Source organism: Mytilus galloprovincialis, chromosome 11, assembly GCF_965363235.1.
Source record: "Mytilus galloprovincialis chromosome 11, xbMytGall1.hap1.1, whole genome shotgun sequence".
NCBI classification, from domain to species: Eukaryota; Metazoa; Mollusca; class Bivalvia; order Mytilida; family Mytilidae; genus Mytilus; species Mytilus galloprovincialis.
In genome coordinates, this window is record NC_134848.1 from 49141879 (window position 1) to 49157768 (window position 15890).

Below are 15890 nucleotides of genomic sequence, written 5' to 3' on the forward strand. Positions count from 1 at the left end.
AATTCATAAATATAACAAACCGTGATAGCCACATGCAAACATCTACATACCATAAATATACGTGATAAACGGGAAGTTTCTCTTTCGACTTCGTCCTTTGTTGTTCTTTTTCAAATACAGGAAAGGTACGTGTTTGAACAATGCGCATGGGCAATCTAACTTCCTGTTCAAATCCCGCGAAAATATGAATGAAAGAAATCGCGATCAATGTTGATAATCAACTATTTTAAATATCTTTACATGTTATCTTTATGTTCAAATTAAAGTTATGTGAAATGAAATGAATAAATTATATTTCTTATTCCCTAGAAATTTAGTATCAAATGACTAACCTCCCCCCTTTTCTCATACCGTCACGGTGACGCTAAACTCAAGTTGAAATAGTGACCAATAGTTAGTACTATACTGTTTTGTGAAACCCAAAACTCTTTTTCATTATTTTCTTTATAAATATATACTTCTACAGTTATGCATATATTGCCTTCTGATAATGATTTTTTTATATAGGCCTACTATGAGTAAATAAGTTAACGTTGATTCAATGTTGAATCAACGTTCCAATTACAACGTTGAAATGATCAACGTTAATTCAATGTTGAATGTTGGTTCATTCCTCAACGTTGAAAATGTTACGTTGTTTCAACGTTGAATATACGTTGATCACATTTCAACCTCATTTCAACGTTTATTAAACGTTGAGTGCCTGCTGGGAACCCTTCCAAAGCATTTAAGATGACCCCAATATTTTGGTGGTGTTCGTGTTACAGAGTCTATAGTGTCCTATGTTGTGTCTTGTTTACTTTTATTTGTCGATTTGTCTTTGCCAATTTTAGCAATGAAATTGTCAGTTTATTTTCGATCTATTAGTTTGACTATCCCTTTGGTATATTTCGCTCCTTTTTTTGGAAAAAAATCCTCTCGTTAGTCGTTAAGTTCAGTTCCAATAGTTATCAAAGGTACCAGGATTATAACTTAGTACGCAAGACGCTTGTTTCATCTACATAAGACTCATCAGTGATACTCATGTCAAAAAAAATATATAAAGCCAAACAAGTACAAAGTTGAAGAGCGTTGAGGATATAAAATTCTAAAACGTTGTGCCAAAAACGTCTAAGGTAATATATGCCTGGAATAAAAAAAATAATTAGTGTTTCGAAAAATTCAAAGATTTGTATACAGAAAATTTAAAAAAAATGTCCAAACCATTTTAAACGATACATTCTATCTGAATTCGATTTAACTGACCCTTGTTCTCCTAACAGGCTCGAGAACACAGTAATTTCGTAGGGCATGTCTTTTAGTCAACAAACGAAAATTAAAAAAATCCCACCTGCGCTTTCTCAATAAAAATTGTACAGTTGGTTGTACTATATTTGGGACAAATTATATCAAATGAAGAAAAACTTCATCAGTCATAACTCAAATTATTGATGTTAAGGGGTCTTGGAAATTTTTGACAGCTTCTTAAAGGCTTATGTTTAAGCTGGACAAAATTACTACTTGACTTTAAAATATATGACCCATATGTTGTACAGTGTAATTTCATACCCCCCTTACTTGCTGATTGAGTCATAAAACATGAATATATACATTTGGAAGGGGTATACAATTGCAAGTAACTCAATGTCCACACTAGGAACTATATATGTTCGTGGATTAACTGCATTTCCGGGCTACTTATAGTATATAAAATAATTTTTTACAGAAAACATATTCATCTTTCACTCACGTCGTATTCTGTTAACGATTGCTTAGATCTGCCATTACTGTATGCAAAACAAATAATCAACTGCCGTACATTAGACACGTTATAGGCTTATCGCCAAATGTTTGTTATTTCTTATTCCAGTTATTGCAATAGCAATACATGCTTGTTAATAAATTTATACATGTAATTTTGTTAAAAATCTGTCTTAAAAGTATGTTTACTTCAAATTTGAGATTAACATGTTTTAGGAACAAATCAGTTACGATAAAAAAAAAACTGTAAATTCTTAAGTCTGCGAAATCGTTAACAAAATAGAAATTTACCTAACTAAATCACCTATATAACTGAAATAAAGAAATCGTAAGGTAAACCATCAAAAGATTATTTAGTAAGTGACTAATATTAAACAAAAACAAATGTAAGAAAAGTCCGAAGTAAAATCCTCTTTTACAGATTCATGGTTGCTCTTTTATACAAGTTTCGGCTTTATCTTGCTAAATTAAAAACGGTTGATATTGAGAGTCCATTTAACTTGTATAGACTGTTTTGAACTCTTCAATTTATAAATAGAACATCGTACTTTTAAGCTGACCTACCTTTCAATTATGACAATCTTTCAATAAGTAGATATACAAGCTAAGTAGTTAATGCAATTTGCACCATGCTACGGGAACTAAAAGGTAATGAATTACAGGTTATAGCTTTTTAAAAGTAATATTAAAATAGAATTCTATTATGTTGACATGTTGCATAGTTATTAAAAAGGATTCACTGTTATTGGTCTTATCATAAATCAATACATTTTTTTTTGATAATATGATAATTGTACACTAATGGATCAGCACTTTTACATATATGTTTTGTTCTTTTATGTAGCAGATTCAGTCCGTATTTTGCTCAGACATATATACATTATAGTGTCAATGTGATACACCAGACGGAGAAAAAAATGATTTTCATACATGTTTTGTGTTTATGTCTCTTGACAATGACATGTGATAAGATTAAATACATGTAGCTCTCTTGTAAATATCATCATGAATTAATAGAAATAGTACAATTCAACATGTAAGTAAGAGGTTTCATGGCTACTCAAATTCACGCATGAAACATGTGAAATGTTTGTATCATTGATTGGATTTTCTTGGCGTGCAACAAAATTGTAAAAACACAAATTTAAAATTTGTAGACATTACAAAACAATTCAATAACATTTCTGTATTTAGGTGAACACAAACATATTTCATAGTATTCCTTTTTTAAGGTTTAATTCATGTGGAATAAAGTCACAGACCTGAGCATTACCTGTACTGAAAACTATACCTTGAAGAAAGTAGAAGAAAAAAATATTACTAATAGATTGTTTTATTTATCCCATGGCTGTCTCATAGACCTTTACACAACATTACTTTGTATCAAAAGTTGAAATTATTTTTTTTAAATTGTTCATTAAAAACTAACTTTTGCCGATTACATTTTTACTCGTATATATCTTGGCTGAACTAATCTGTTATTAATCTCTTAGATCTAACAAGAAATAAATCCTACATTGTATTTTATAAACTATGTTATAAACATATTTGTTTACAGTTTATAGCTTTGGGGTGATTCGCTGTATCATGTTTTAAAATAGGTTGTTGTTGTAAATATAAGAAAGGTTAAATTCATCTCCTTTGTGTATATGCTCAGACAAGCGGTATGTTAAGCAAGTTTTTACACAATATTCATTGACAAATCGGTATCATATACAATACTTTGACTATCTTCTTTTCATAAACATACACGTGACGCGACATTATATAGCTAGGTAAAGCAGTAAAGAAACTATTATTCATTGGTCGGGTATCGGAACGGATCTGAGATACTTTAGTTGTGTATGTTTCTGCTATCTTATCCTGTGGAATTCTAAGTTGATGATACAGGTCGTCTTAATCTTACATTGAGGTTATAGTAGTTTTGCTACGTAATTAAGTCCTCATTGTGACTTGGAGATGAAAAAAATAAGAAAAACAAGCGCTATTCCATTCCTTTTTTGTGTGTGTTTTTTTTGTGTGGGTATACTGATTTTAAGTCATGAATAGATACCCAAAAGCCTTTGTTTTCTATTCTAACAAATAGAATATTGTTCAAACCATACGGCAACCAATGATAAATATTCACACCAACTTTTACAATACTTCTATTTTCAAAACATATATACAGTAATATAATTTAAAACGTAGATTATCTTCTTAGTTATGCATTTGAAATATTATCATTCAGATTGTTATTTTAGGAAATGAAGTAGTTAACGTGAAATTGTGCGTCAATTGTTATTCAAAACAATATACAGGTAACAAATACATTATATGATAGCTATTTTCTATTTTCTTAAAAGTAAACATAAATCAGTTTATATGCACATGGAAAAAAGTATTAAAACACCAAATTGAAATTCAAATTAAAAAAACACTTTTTTTTTTTAATAATTTGTTGAAATAGAATTAGTTAAACATAATTTAAACATCACCTGAGTTTAATCAATATATATCGACTCTATCAGTTCTTATCTGCACATGCAGCTACTGTACTCGTAAACACTAAAACAGATGTTTGTATCCTCATGGTTTTCAACACTTAAAATAACCAAGTTTATAAATGTATGTTATTGGCACCTTGTAATTGGTCAGCCACAACTCATAACTGCAGCAAGATGGCAGATATCCAGCATGAGGGAAGCAGGTATGTCGCTGTGATAATTGCACGTATTGTTGGTCATCACCATTCCACTATAAGTCGTTTTGAGAATAAAAGTCAGGCAAGAAACGATCTTAAAGACCTTCCGAGGTCAAGAAGACCCCCTATAACATCTGCTAGGGAAAATAAAGCATAATGAAGGTTGGTCAGAAGGAAACCCATTGCAAACAATACAATCCTAAAAAGAGAATGATGACCATACAGGAGCCTTTAAACAAGAACTGTTCGAGATCGGCTCATCGCTACTGGTTATCGTGCGACAATACCATTTCGGGGACCTTTGCTTACAAACAGACACACAGATTCCCGTATCCAATATAGTGCAGAGCTCGCCAAAGTTGGAAATTAGCGTCGAGGAGGAAGATCCATTGTTCCAATGGAATTCGGTTTATCTTCCTTGGCCCAATCGTAGTCCGAATTTGAACCATATCGAGCATATTTGGGACACTATTGGACGTAAAATGCATAAAAGGACACCCCAGTTCAAACAAGTCATGAAATAAACAATACCCTTCGTCAAGAATGATTGCTGCTAGCTTAGCAACAAATTAGTCAACTTATGGTAAGAATCAGAAGACGTTAAGATGGGGTTATCCGTTTTAAAGGAGGCTTCGCACAAAGTACTTATTCTTTGGCGTATAACGATCATCAATGATGTGAACAATCATCTAAAAATTAATTTTGAAATGTCTGACATTGTAAAAATCGACTACAGTAAAAGTTGAAAAATGATTTTTTTTGTACAAAAAACACTTCATTTTGGTATAAAAATTTTGGTTAGATAAATTTTTTTTTTTCATACATTTTTTGTTCGTTTTAAAGCCAATGATATTATTAACTACGTTTCAATATTATTTTACAAATATTTTATCATATTCCATCCAAAATAAGAGACTGATTTTTCAAGTTTTAAAAAATCAAGGTGTTGCAATACTTTTTTCCATGTGTATATATCAACTGTTTATAATCTAGCACTTATACTTAGGTCTTTAATAGTATGTATTTGATTAATTAATGAACTCATCATAGATACTAGGATTAAATTTTGTATGTACGCCAGATTAATCGGCATTAATTTCTTTTGTTAAATCTGATATTTAGTTATATGTTACAAAAACTGTATTAAAATCAATAGCCATCATCTTAAAGTTCTGAAACATTTTTATCCGAATCATGTATAATGTAATGACTGCCAGTTTTGGTACTTAAAGACCAAACAGTCTATTGTTTATGCGCATCAACTAACGCAACTTGGTAGTGACATAAAAGCTCTATGGCGTTGTTTCTAGCAATGAAAGAACGTCAAATTATAACGTCCTATTTTGATCACGACTTTTTGCATTTGCGCCGATCTGCATTTCATTCTTTAATTCTTTCACATACGTAGATTTTGTCTTATATTTGCGCTGAACGGCATTTCATTTTTTTTTTATCCTTCATTTGCGTAGATTTTGTCTTTCGTTAGCGCCGATTGTGTACAGGTTAATTAGATAGGTGAAAGTTATTTTTATGTCCCAATTATGACATTATGTTTTCTTGTCTGTGCGTCCGTTTCTCCGTCTGTCCCGCTTCAGGTTAAAGTTTTTGGTTAAAGTTTTTCGTCTAGGTATTTTGTTTTTATGAAGTTGAAGTCTTATCAACTTAAAACTTAGTACACATGTTCCTTATGATATAATCCTTGTAATTTTAATGTCAATTTTTCAAACATTTTAAAAATTGAGTATTCAGAATGTTAGGCCGATAAACAATTATTCCTAGAAGTTTTGACACACTGGCAAAGTATGCATGTAACTGATGTCTGGATGATTTTCGAAAATAATGTCAGATCTTGCAATGAAGTTAAAATTTATTTGCACTGCTTATTTGACAAAATCTTATAGTAGAAATAAAATTACGACAAAACATTTCGCCTGATCTCACTGAAGCTTACAGCTAATTTCCTAATGTATGTAGATCAACACGTTGGTTAGCTTGCATGCTTTGTTTGTATATTTTGATTATTATATTTTGATAACGTATAATTGAATATAGATATCATATATACAGGTTCACATATAATATATGAAGATGTCAATCTTAATTACAAAGCTTGAATAAACATTTATTATGTCAAACAAAGCAAGGAAGCCGACCAAATGTTTACCCTACATGCAGTAGGAAATTAGCTGTAAGGCAAAACATATGAAGAAAATACTCAGCGAATTATAAATTTAACTTATGACAAAAACAATTACAAGAACAATATCCAACATAAAATCTCTCCCTTTCATTTAGCTCAAACTATGACCGGAAAGATTGAAAACAAATTTCGATTTTCAATGCCGGCAACAACATTTTCTTTGTTTTAATTTCCAAAATGAGCAATTTAGATTTATAATATTTTTCCTGTTGGACATGTTGGAGAAATCTTACTTTGTAGTTTTTAACGGAAAATTATTTATAAATTAATTTTTGAATTACAAAAACTTTTTGTAATTTATATTTACTCTCACGTTTATTTAAAACACGTGAGGCAGTGATAACAGGGATTGTATTTTATGATAGATTTATAACGTTTTAGAATCAAAAACTTTAATTTATATATAATATTAAACCTATATTTTAATTTCCTCTATCTTAAATATTCAGAAATAATGAATTCACAAACTCGATGCAACAATTTCGTTCGTCTTAGTCGGGGAAAAATAATGGAACAAAGAAGTCCGTCCATGCTGTTGTGTGTCCGTCTGTCAACATTAGCGAATGAGTTCGTTACGGCAAACTTCTGAAATTGACGCAAAAAACAAAAACTCACACATCTAGTCTAATAGAGTCAAATACTCTGAAAGTTAGCCAGTGTCATCTTTCATTTTATTAAAATTTTCAATATTTGTGCTAATGAGGGACAGAGGAAAAAAAACAGAATTTCATAACGAAAGCGGCGTGAAAGGTTATTTCAAACAATTTTCCATTCTGACGGATTGTGTTTCTGAAGGTTTTAAATATTGTGCGGCAACAACAACATAAGATCTGATACTAAAACATGCATTTAATAACTTGTATTACCGGATAATAAAGTAGGTGATTATAGTTGTTATTTTTTGGAATTTGAAAGTGGGTTTCAAACGTCCAATTTGCGATTTTTTTCAAATAGTGCGCCAGCAAGGAAAGTGTGTACTATGACGTCAGATGCAATTATCTGAAGAAAGACAACTCTTTTCTTCAAAACGAACGAGAAAAAAACATGGAAATTACTCATAACTTTTTTAAAAGGTCGATGACATACACTTCTTTTTGCTTGATTTTGAAGAGTACACATGGCACTTTCCTTTATGAAATTTTTATGAAGAAATCACTGGTAGATATTTTTTAATACTGGGAATGTTTTTCATTTTTATTTCTTATTTTTGGCGGGAACTAAATAAATCATATCTTTAAAGATCATAATAATACGAGTCTTAAACTCTTGAACCTGTATTTGAAAGATACAAATCTTCTGTTTAACGTGAAATAATTAATATGCTTGTAGGTTTGATATAAAGGATTTTTTTAAGAGTTTATATAACAAGCAAATAGTATGCTCATATTCGGACTAATACGAAACTGATGTTGCTATAGTGACAAAACTAAGTCGATGACCCCAAATTTTTTTCATCATATTTTGTTCCTCAAGTCATGAAATACCTTCACACACAATTTTAAGGAAAAATCACTGGTAGAAATGAATAGGCTGTGTGGTCTTTCAATACACAAACAGACACAAATAATCACATACCCATTACAATTCCCAATCCAAACTGCGCCAACAATGTTATGAGGAGAACAGATTAAAAATGACACTCCGTGAATTTTACGGACACCATCACGAATTGGTTGATCCATACGATGTATCTTTGTCCAAACTAACTATGGACATTTTTACCACGTGTTAGCTTGTGGTTTGTCATTACGTCGTCTGATCTCTTTATTACCGGACGTGACTTATTCCCGAATGTGACTGTTTTGTTGAGAGTGAATTCGTATTGCCTTATTAAAGACGTTGCACGGTACTTTTCCATCCCAAAATTCATTTGTTGGGTTTTGATGTTGTGTTTGTTGTTGTCATCGGAGTTTGTCAAATGTATTAACGTTTGTAGTTGTAAATTGTATTTTTTTTTCTGTTGTATTCGTGTGTTGTGTTTGGAATAACTAATCATCCAGTTCATTTGGTAGATTTTTTTTGGATCAACCAAATTTACACGATATATTTGGCTTGCAGTTTGATCAGAAGAAACACCGAAAAAGCTAGATAATGCAATTAATTATCTAATTACTACTACATTAGATATTAATAAGTTTTATAATTTTCACTGTTATTAATTTAAGTTAGATATGTCATACAAATCTAATCTTGAATTTCATCCAAATTCTTTCTTAATTTTGGGAACACGTTTTAGAAATTCAAATGTGACGTCACTTTGGGCGTTGCAATGACTTTGGCTAACACGGCTGTGATTTTGTTATATATTCGTTTTTATTCAATAGCTAGTCACTACTTTAATCGTGTATATCTATTATATAGTCACTTTATAAAATTTACTGTTTGCATAACTATGTACTATTCTTGATAATAATGATGTTTTTGTCCCAGGCGGATAACCCTGGCCGTATTTGTCACAACTTTTTTGGAACTTTTTGTCCTTGACGATCTTCAACTCTGACTTGTTGTGGCTTTCAAACTTATCCCAATTGAGCATAGTTTTGTGTGGAAATAACGCACGTCTGGCGTATAAATCTTTTAACCTGGTACCTTTTGATAATACTATTCGTGTGTTTCTCTCCCATTTATTTATTGTAGCCCTGTCAAGTAATGTTGTCATTTCAATGTTATAATTGACATTGGCATTAAAGCGGGAGGTTTGGCATGCCACAAAACCAGGTTCAACCCACTATTTTTTCATGAAATGCCCTGTATCAAGTCAGGAAAATGGCCATTGTTACAATATAGTTCGTTTCTGTGTGTGTTACATTTTAGTGTTGTGTTTCTGTTGTGTCGTAGTTCTCTTAAATTTGATACGTATCCCTCAGTTTTAGTATGTAACCCAGATTTGTTTTTTTCTCTATCGATTTATGAATTTCAAACAGCGGTATACTAATGTTGCTTTTATTTATCGGTTTCATATGTATTCTATTGTATCTTACTTTACTCAGATTTCTAATTATATTGTAGGTGGTAAAACTTTTCCCAAATTACTGAATTATTATCGGAAAACACAAACAAAAACACAAGGTATCACTTAATGTTTAAGTATGGTCTTAGAAATAAATGATTTTGTAATCTCATTATCGACTACAGATCACCGTAGGAGTAAAACCTATACCTCATAGTAAAGTTGAAAGATACAGAATTGAAAACAAAGAGAAAAATGCCAGACGGGTTAATGCATTAAACAATAAACCGGATACAAAAATGATACATATTAACAACAAATCAAGAAAAAACCACTTAATTGATTGATTCTAACGAGGAACACTCACTTACAGAATTTGGCGGCGTAAAAACAGTGCAGGCGTCAAACCTTTTGATAATCACTTACAAAGGGCCTGACTCTTTTAATCGATAGATAGAACAAATACGCATAAAACATTCAGAGTACAGATTTGAGAGAATTCGCAGTGACCAAAAACTACGCCAAAGCCAACAGCAACAAAACAAACTTATCTATCAAAGATTTAAATATTTATCATTGAATTTGGTGTGAATACGCAATTAACAATTAGAGAAAGGAAAGTGTTAATAGAGATTTTTAATTTTGTTCTTTTTTAATATTTCTTTTTTTAATGTACTGCCGTTTACATTTTATAACTTTTGTTTTAAAACAAAAAAGGCGACCACTCTTTGCAAAACAATGGGAGTAGGTATTCGATCAAATTAATCATAAGTAAATACTGAATGTATATGTCTGCATTTGACGTAGACATACAATGTACTTAAGAAAGAGACAATTGTTGGTTTGTGTAAATAAATTGGCAGATACAAGTACAATTTTACATAACATACCAAAAGTTTAAGAAGTAAAAATAAAATGATACGATCGATTAATACTTTTCTAAATTATCATATTTATTCGCCTTTTTTATTACTATGATTGTGATGATACAACTATAATTATTTAAACCATAACATATCAATATGTTTTGCATACATAACCTGTTTTGGACCCGTCTGAACATGTAACTTGTCTAAACGGTTGGGCATTTGTCGGAGGAACATGTATCTGTGTTGATAGTTTTACTTGAACTACGTGTGAAAGTTATATGCATAAGCATATATTATACGTATACGACTTTTAATTTGCAATATAATACTAAAATTATTAGGAAAAGAGATAAATTCTGTAGTCAAATATTTTTCTAAATTATCACATTTGATAGCAACCTCTATTCCCCAGATTTCAAGACACTACTTTTTTTTTATTCAAATCATATTATATGAATACATTTTGCATACAGACCCTGTTGATATGTGTACTGGTGTAACTTGTTCAAACGGCGGGATATGTGTCGGAGGAACGTGTGTCTGTTTATATGGTTTTACTGGAACTATGTGTAAAAGTAGGTATACATAAGCATATATGGTAATTACACGCCTTTAATTTGAAATAAAATACCAAAAATATGAGGAAGAGATAAAAAATGATACGATCTGACATTTTTTCTGAATTATAATATTTGTTAGCAACTTTTATTCCCCAGATAACTATGACATGACTTCTATTATTTAAACAATATCATATACATATGTTTTGCATAAAGACCCTGTTGATATGTGTAATGGTGTGTATTGTGAAAACGACGGGACATGTGTCGGCGGAACATGTAACTGTGCGAATCTGTTTACTGGCGCTATGTGTGAAAGTAGGTACACATAAGCATATATGGTAATTGCACCCCTTTAATTAGAAATATTTACATTCATTATAATACGTTGTTCTGATTGGGTACACTTTAATATCGCGTTATTCCTTAATCAACTTCATAACCCAAATATATCAATCATGATGACACGTGGTCCCACAATAAAGTGCACAGGTAAATTAAATAAAAACTTGAAAAGAAATCGTATTTTCATGATCCTATCTAAAAAAAAGTAATGAGAATTGAATGCTTTTTTTGTAACTCCATAGGGTTGTAAAAGTGTTGACCGTGCGCACATATTTAGAATGAAGCGCTTTTGCGCTTCATACATAATGTAGTTCGGTCAAAGCTTTTACACTCCAATGAAGTTAGAAAAAGAAGCATTCAATTCTTAAATATAAAATCAAAATTATAATGAAGAGATATATAATGATACGATCTGATTTTTTTTCCTAAATTATCATATGTATTAGCAACTTTTATTCCCCAGATAACTATGATATGACTTTAATTATTCAAACAATATCATATACATAAATTTTGCATACAGATCCTGTTGATATGTGTACTGGTGTAATTTGTCAACACGAAGGATCATGTATCGGAGGAACGTGTAACTGTGCTGTCGGTTTTGCTGGAACTAGGTGTGAAAGTAAGTTTTCATAAGAATAAATTTGCAATAGTCAAAAACACTGAAGATTATAGACTAAATGGTCCGATATAATATTTTAAGTAAAACATACAAAAATAATATAATCATATGCAATACATATTGCGATACGCAAAGAACTAAAAAAAGGAATGACAAATTGAGTTTTCATCAGGTAATCTCCCTCCTCCTAAATATTTGTATCGGGCTTTGGTTAATACTGTTTTAAAATTTGGTGCTTTACGTCAGAAGATCCTACAAAGTATTGAACTAAAGCCTCACACTTATATATATTTCTCTAATTCTTAGCCGATTTATCGTTTTCCCAACCTATTGATTATCCTTATTTAATCAACATGTGGTTCGTTTGATCTCAGCTATTCATTGGTCGAAATTCGATTATGACGTCAAATTTTCTTGCTTTTCTGAATTTCCTATTGTGTCGCCATGAAAAAAGGCGACCATGTCAGATGACGTCACATATAAAAATATACATCTTTTCAGCAGAAGGAATAAGTGTGCCTGCTTACTGCATACTAATCATTAGAGAACATGATTCTACCACCAAATCTCGTGTACTACGATATGTATCCACTCTCGACAGTTAAATTTTAAATATCTAAAACGCTCGGGCAAACCTCGCGTTTTAAATTTGAAAATTTAACTGTCTCGAGTGGATAAAAATTGCATCACGCTTGATGCAGTGGTAGAATCTATATATATATCTAATTATTAGGATAAATCATTACTTTTTTTTACAAAATTCAACACATAGACACTCATTACTCATGTGTATTCTGTAGACAGTAATCTGCTGCAGGCTAAATATAAGAATCGTTAATGTTATACACTGTGTGCTATTGTAGGCAGGTATTAGTAAAATAAAACACATTTTAATCACATATTATGAGTATGGAGAAATTTAATCCTGTTAATTGTATCATTCAAATTTAAAAATTCTAGAAATTTTTATAAAAGTATTACAAATTAAACATATGTTATTGTACTATTTCTGTTGTTTCGGTTTATGAATTTTCTCTGAGATCTTCAACAGAATATCGTATAGTAAGCAATCTCCAGTAAATACGACTGACCATTTTGATGTTACTGATATAATCTATGTATACTATCATTTGTATAATCATTCATCTTCAATGTTCGAATTTAGATTTGAATCCGATTTTTTTACATTATATTATTATCACACAGAAATAAAACTCAATATCAATGTATTTTAATGATTTCTTTTTAAAACAAATACAGAAAGGTTCATCACATAAAGAAATCAATTTCCTAACCAAACATTTTATTCTATTTATTTATGTAAAAAAAAATGATATGCGTAGATATCAACAATAATGCCATTTTTTTTTTATAAAAGAACAAACAAAGTTCTTATGTCCTCCGTGTTGCACGTATTTTATTCAGGTTCAACCCACCATTTTTTTCTTTAAAAATGTCCTGTACCAAATCAGGAAAATGGCCATTGTTATATCATAGTTCGTTTCTGTGTGTGTAACATTTTAACGTTGTGTTGCCGTTGTGTCGTTTGTTTTCTCTCATATTTGAGAGTGAATTCACATTACTATAAGACGTGTCACGGTACTTTTCTATCACGAATTCATATATTTGGTTTTGATGTTATATTTTATTCTCATCGGATTTTGTCTAATGCTAAGTCCGTTTCTGTGTGTGTTACATTTTAATGTTGTGTCGTTGTTCTTCTCTTATATTTAATGCGTTTCCCTCAGTTTTAGTTTGTAACCCCGATTTTATTTTTTGTCCATAGATTTACGAGTTTTGAACAGCGGTATACTACTGTTGTCTTTATTTATTCGTCAAAGGACAATAACCGAAAGACAATTTTGTTTTGTTCTTTACAACTGATCAAAATATCTTAGAGAAATGACAGATTGACAGCAAATACAACGCAATTACCAATATAAAAAATATTATCAAGGGACATAACTCTTTTAAAAAATCAGTAACTAGACACTTCTTTTCGAACGTGGCTATATGATATAAGTTTTATGAATCTAGCAAAAATTATTCACTTTATTAATCTATTAAACCGGAAGGACATGCCATATGTCCAGTCTTCTAGATGATAATTCAATAGTTTTCTGTTTAATGAAATAGTATGAAAAGAGTTTTTCAAATTATGGTAAAGGTTCTCTGAGTGGTTCATGCATCCTTTAACTATTGATGATTCTGTTTTATAAGATTGTTTGAATTTTCATTTGAATAAAGCAGAGAGAGGTATTTATGATACAGATGATTAGATTTTCGAAAACAATATTACCAATTTGTAGTTAGCTTTTTATAAGCAATATTTATACATCTGAAAATGGAACCAAAAACTTGCAGAGACAAATTACAAAATACGAAACTCTTGATTTCTACATTTTAGGTAAAAAAAACTATCCTATTTTGAGCATCTTATCCGAAATTTTTAGAATTGCGTCAATAATTTACTACTTATCCTTGTAGGGATCTACTTTTCCCTTATTTTCACTACACACAACAGCATATTGAATCCAGTTTAATCCGTTTATTACGAATAATGTCTACTCCCGAACCTTGTTTCACTTTTTTTTTACTAAGTGCAACATGCCTAAAGTTTCAGCCTCAATTTTCTAGAAAACAAGCACGGTGAGTTATGTTTTATTTTGTGATTTCATTTTCACTGCCCCAGACCTACAACATACTACAACATACTACAAAATTATAAATATGACAATAAAACGTGAAACTGTATAGGGTGCCCTAAAATCCACGACAGGAACAATACAGGAGCTTTTCGCTACATTGAAGACCAATTGGTGGACCTCGGCTGTTGTCTGGTCGGGTTGTTATCGCTTTGACACATTCCCCATTTCTTTTCTGAATTTTATTTTTTTAGAATAAACACCATTTTAAATACTACGTCAAGGATCTTTTATATTAAAATAATAATGATTTACAATTTATTTATCGTCGGAAAATGTATCAATTGTATTCATGTTGTTTTAGTTTTAGTAAATCCTTGTGTTTCAATGCCATGTCTGAATGGTGGTACCTGCCAGAGTAGTGGAGGTGTTTGGACTTGTCAATGTCTAACTGGGTTTGTTGGAATAGATTGTTCCGTAAGTACCGTAAGTAAAGTGATGTGCAATAGATAGATTTACATATATTACCCGATGCACATGCAACGAAAACTATCGTCTAAATTATTTGGATTATTTTTAGTTTCTGACAGTAATCAGAAATTTCAATAATCGATGTATATTAACCCTTTAATATAATTGGATAGACTACACAACGACTAAAATCCGGATTCATCAGAAATGAACTCATGGTAGATACAAGAATTACAATTTTGTGGTCCAAACGCGAGTTTTTGTCTGCAAAACAGTCATCAGAACAATATAACTTTATCGAAAATCGATGTATAATCATTCGTTTTATATTATCAAGGCTCTAACAAAATCAAACAAAGTGAACGGTGATATCTTATCGGTTTGAATTTGTAGATGCATTGTTCATATATCATTGATTTGTTTCCTTTTTTAGGGTTAAAGACAAGTGAGTGAACAAAAAACAGACTGAAGTGATATCAGGAGAGTTGATAATAGTATAGAGTACAATGTATATAACAAATAAAGATTGCAAATATCAGTTATACTTCCTTTTATTTCAAAATAGCCAACGTAAATCGAATGTTACTCTTTTAATGATGTATATTTTTTTCAATGAAATATTGATACTTCACAACAATATCACGTGTTTAGCACTGCTGATTGTTTGATTGAACAAGTAACAGACCGGGATGATATATATAAGGTAGACAAAAGTATGCAGTACGATGTATATGACAAATAAAGATTGCAAATATTAAATTATTCCTTTTATTTGAAAACAGCCAATGTTAATAGAAAGTTA

General features: G+C 30.8%; 1 protein-coding gene across 1 annotated transcript in view; it reads left to right on the forward strand.

The window, feature by feature from the left end:
* LOC143050788 (uncharacterized) overlaps nt 1–15626 on the forward strand; it is a 76320-nt gene extending 60694 nt beyond the window's left edge. Inside the window, exons 23-26 of the mRNA XM_076223902.1 lie at nt 11219–11320; nt 11871–11972; nt 14982–15094; nt 15522–15626. Of these exons, the coding sequence (XP_076080017.1) occupies nt 11219–11320; nt 11871–11972; nt 14982–15094; nt 15522–15527 (323 nt within the window). The 3' untranslated portion in view covers nt 15528–15626. The remainder of the gene's footprint in view (nt 1–11218; nt 11321–11870; nt 11973–14981; nt 15095–15521) is intronic.
* The last annotated feature ends 264 nt before the right edge of the window (nt 15627–15890 follow it).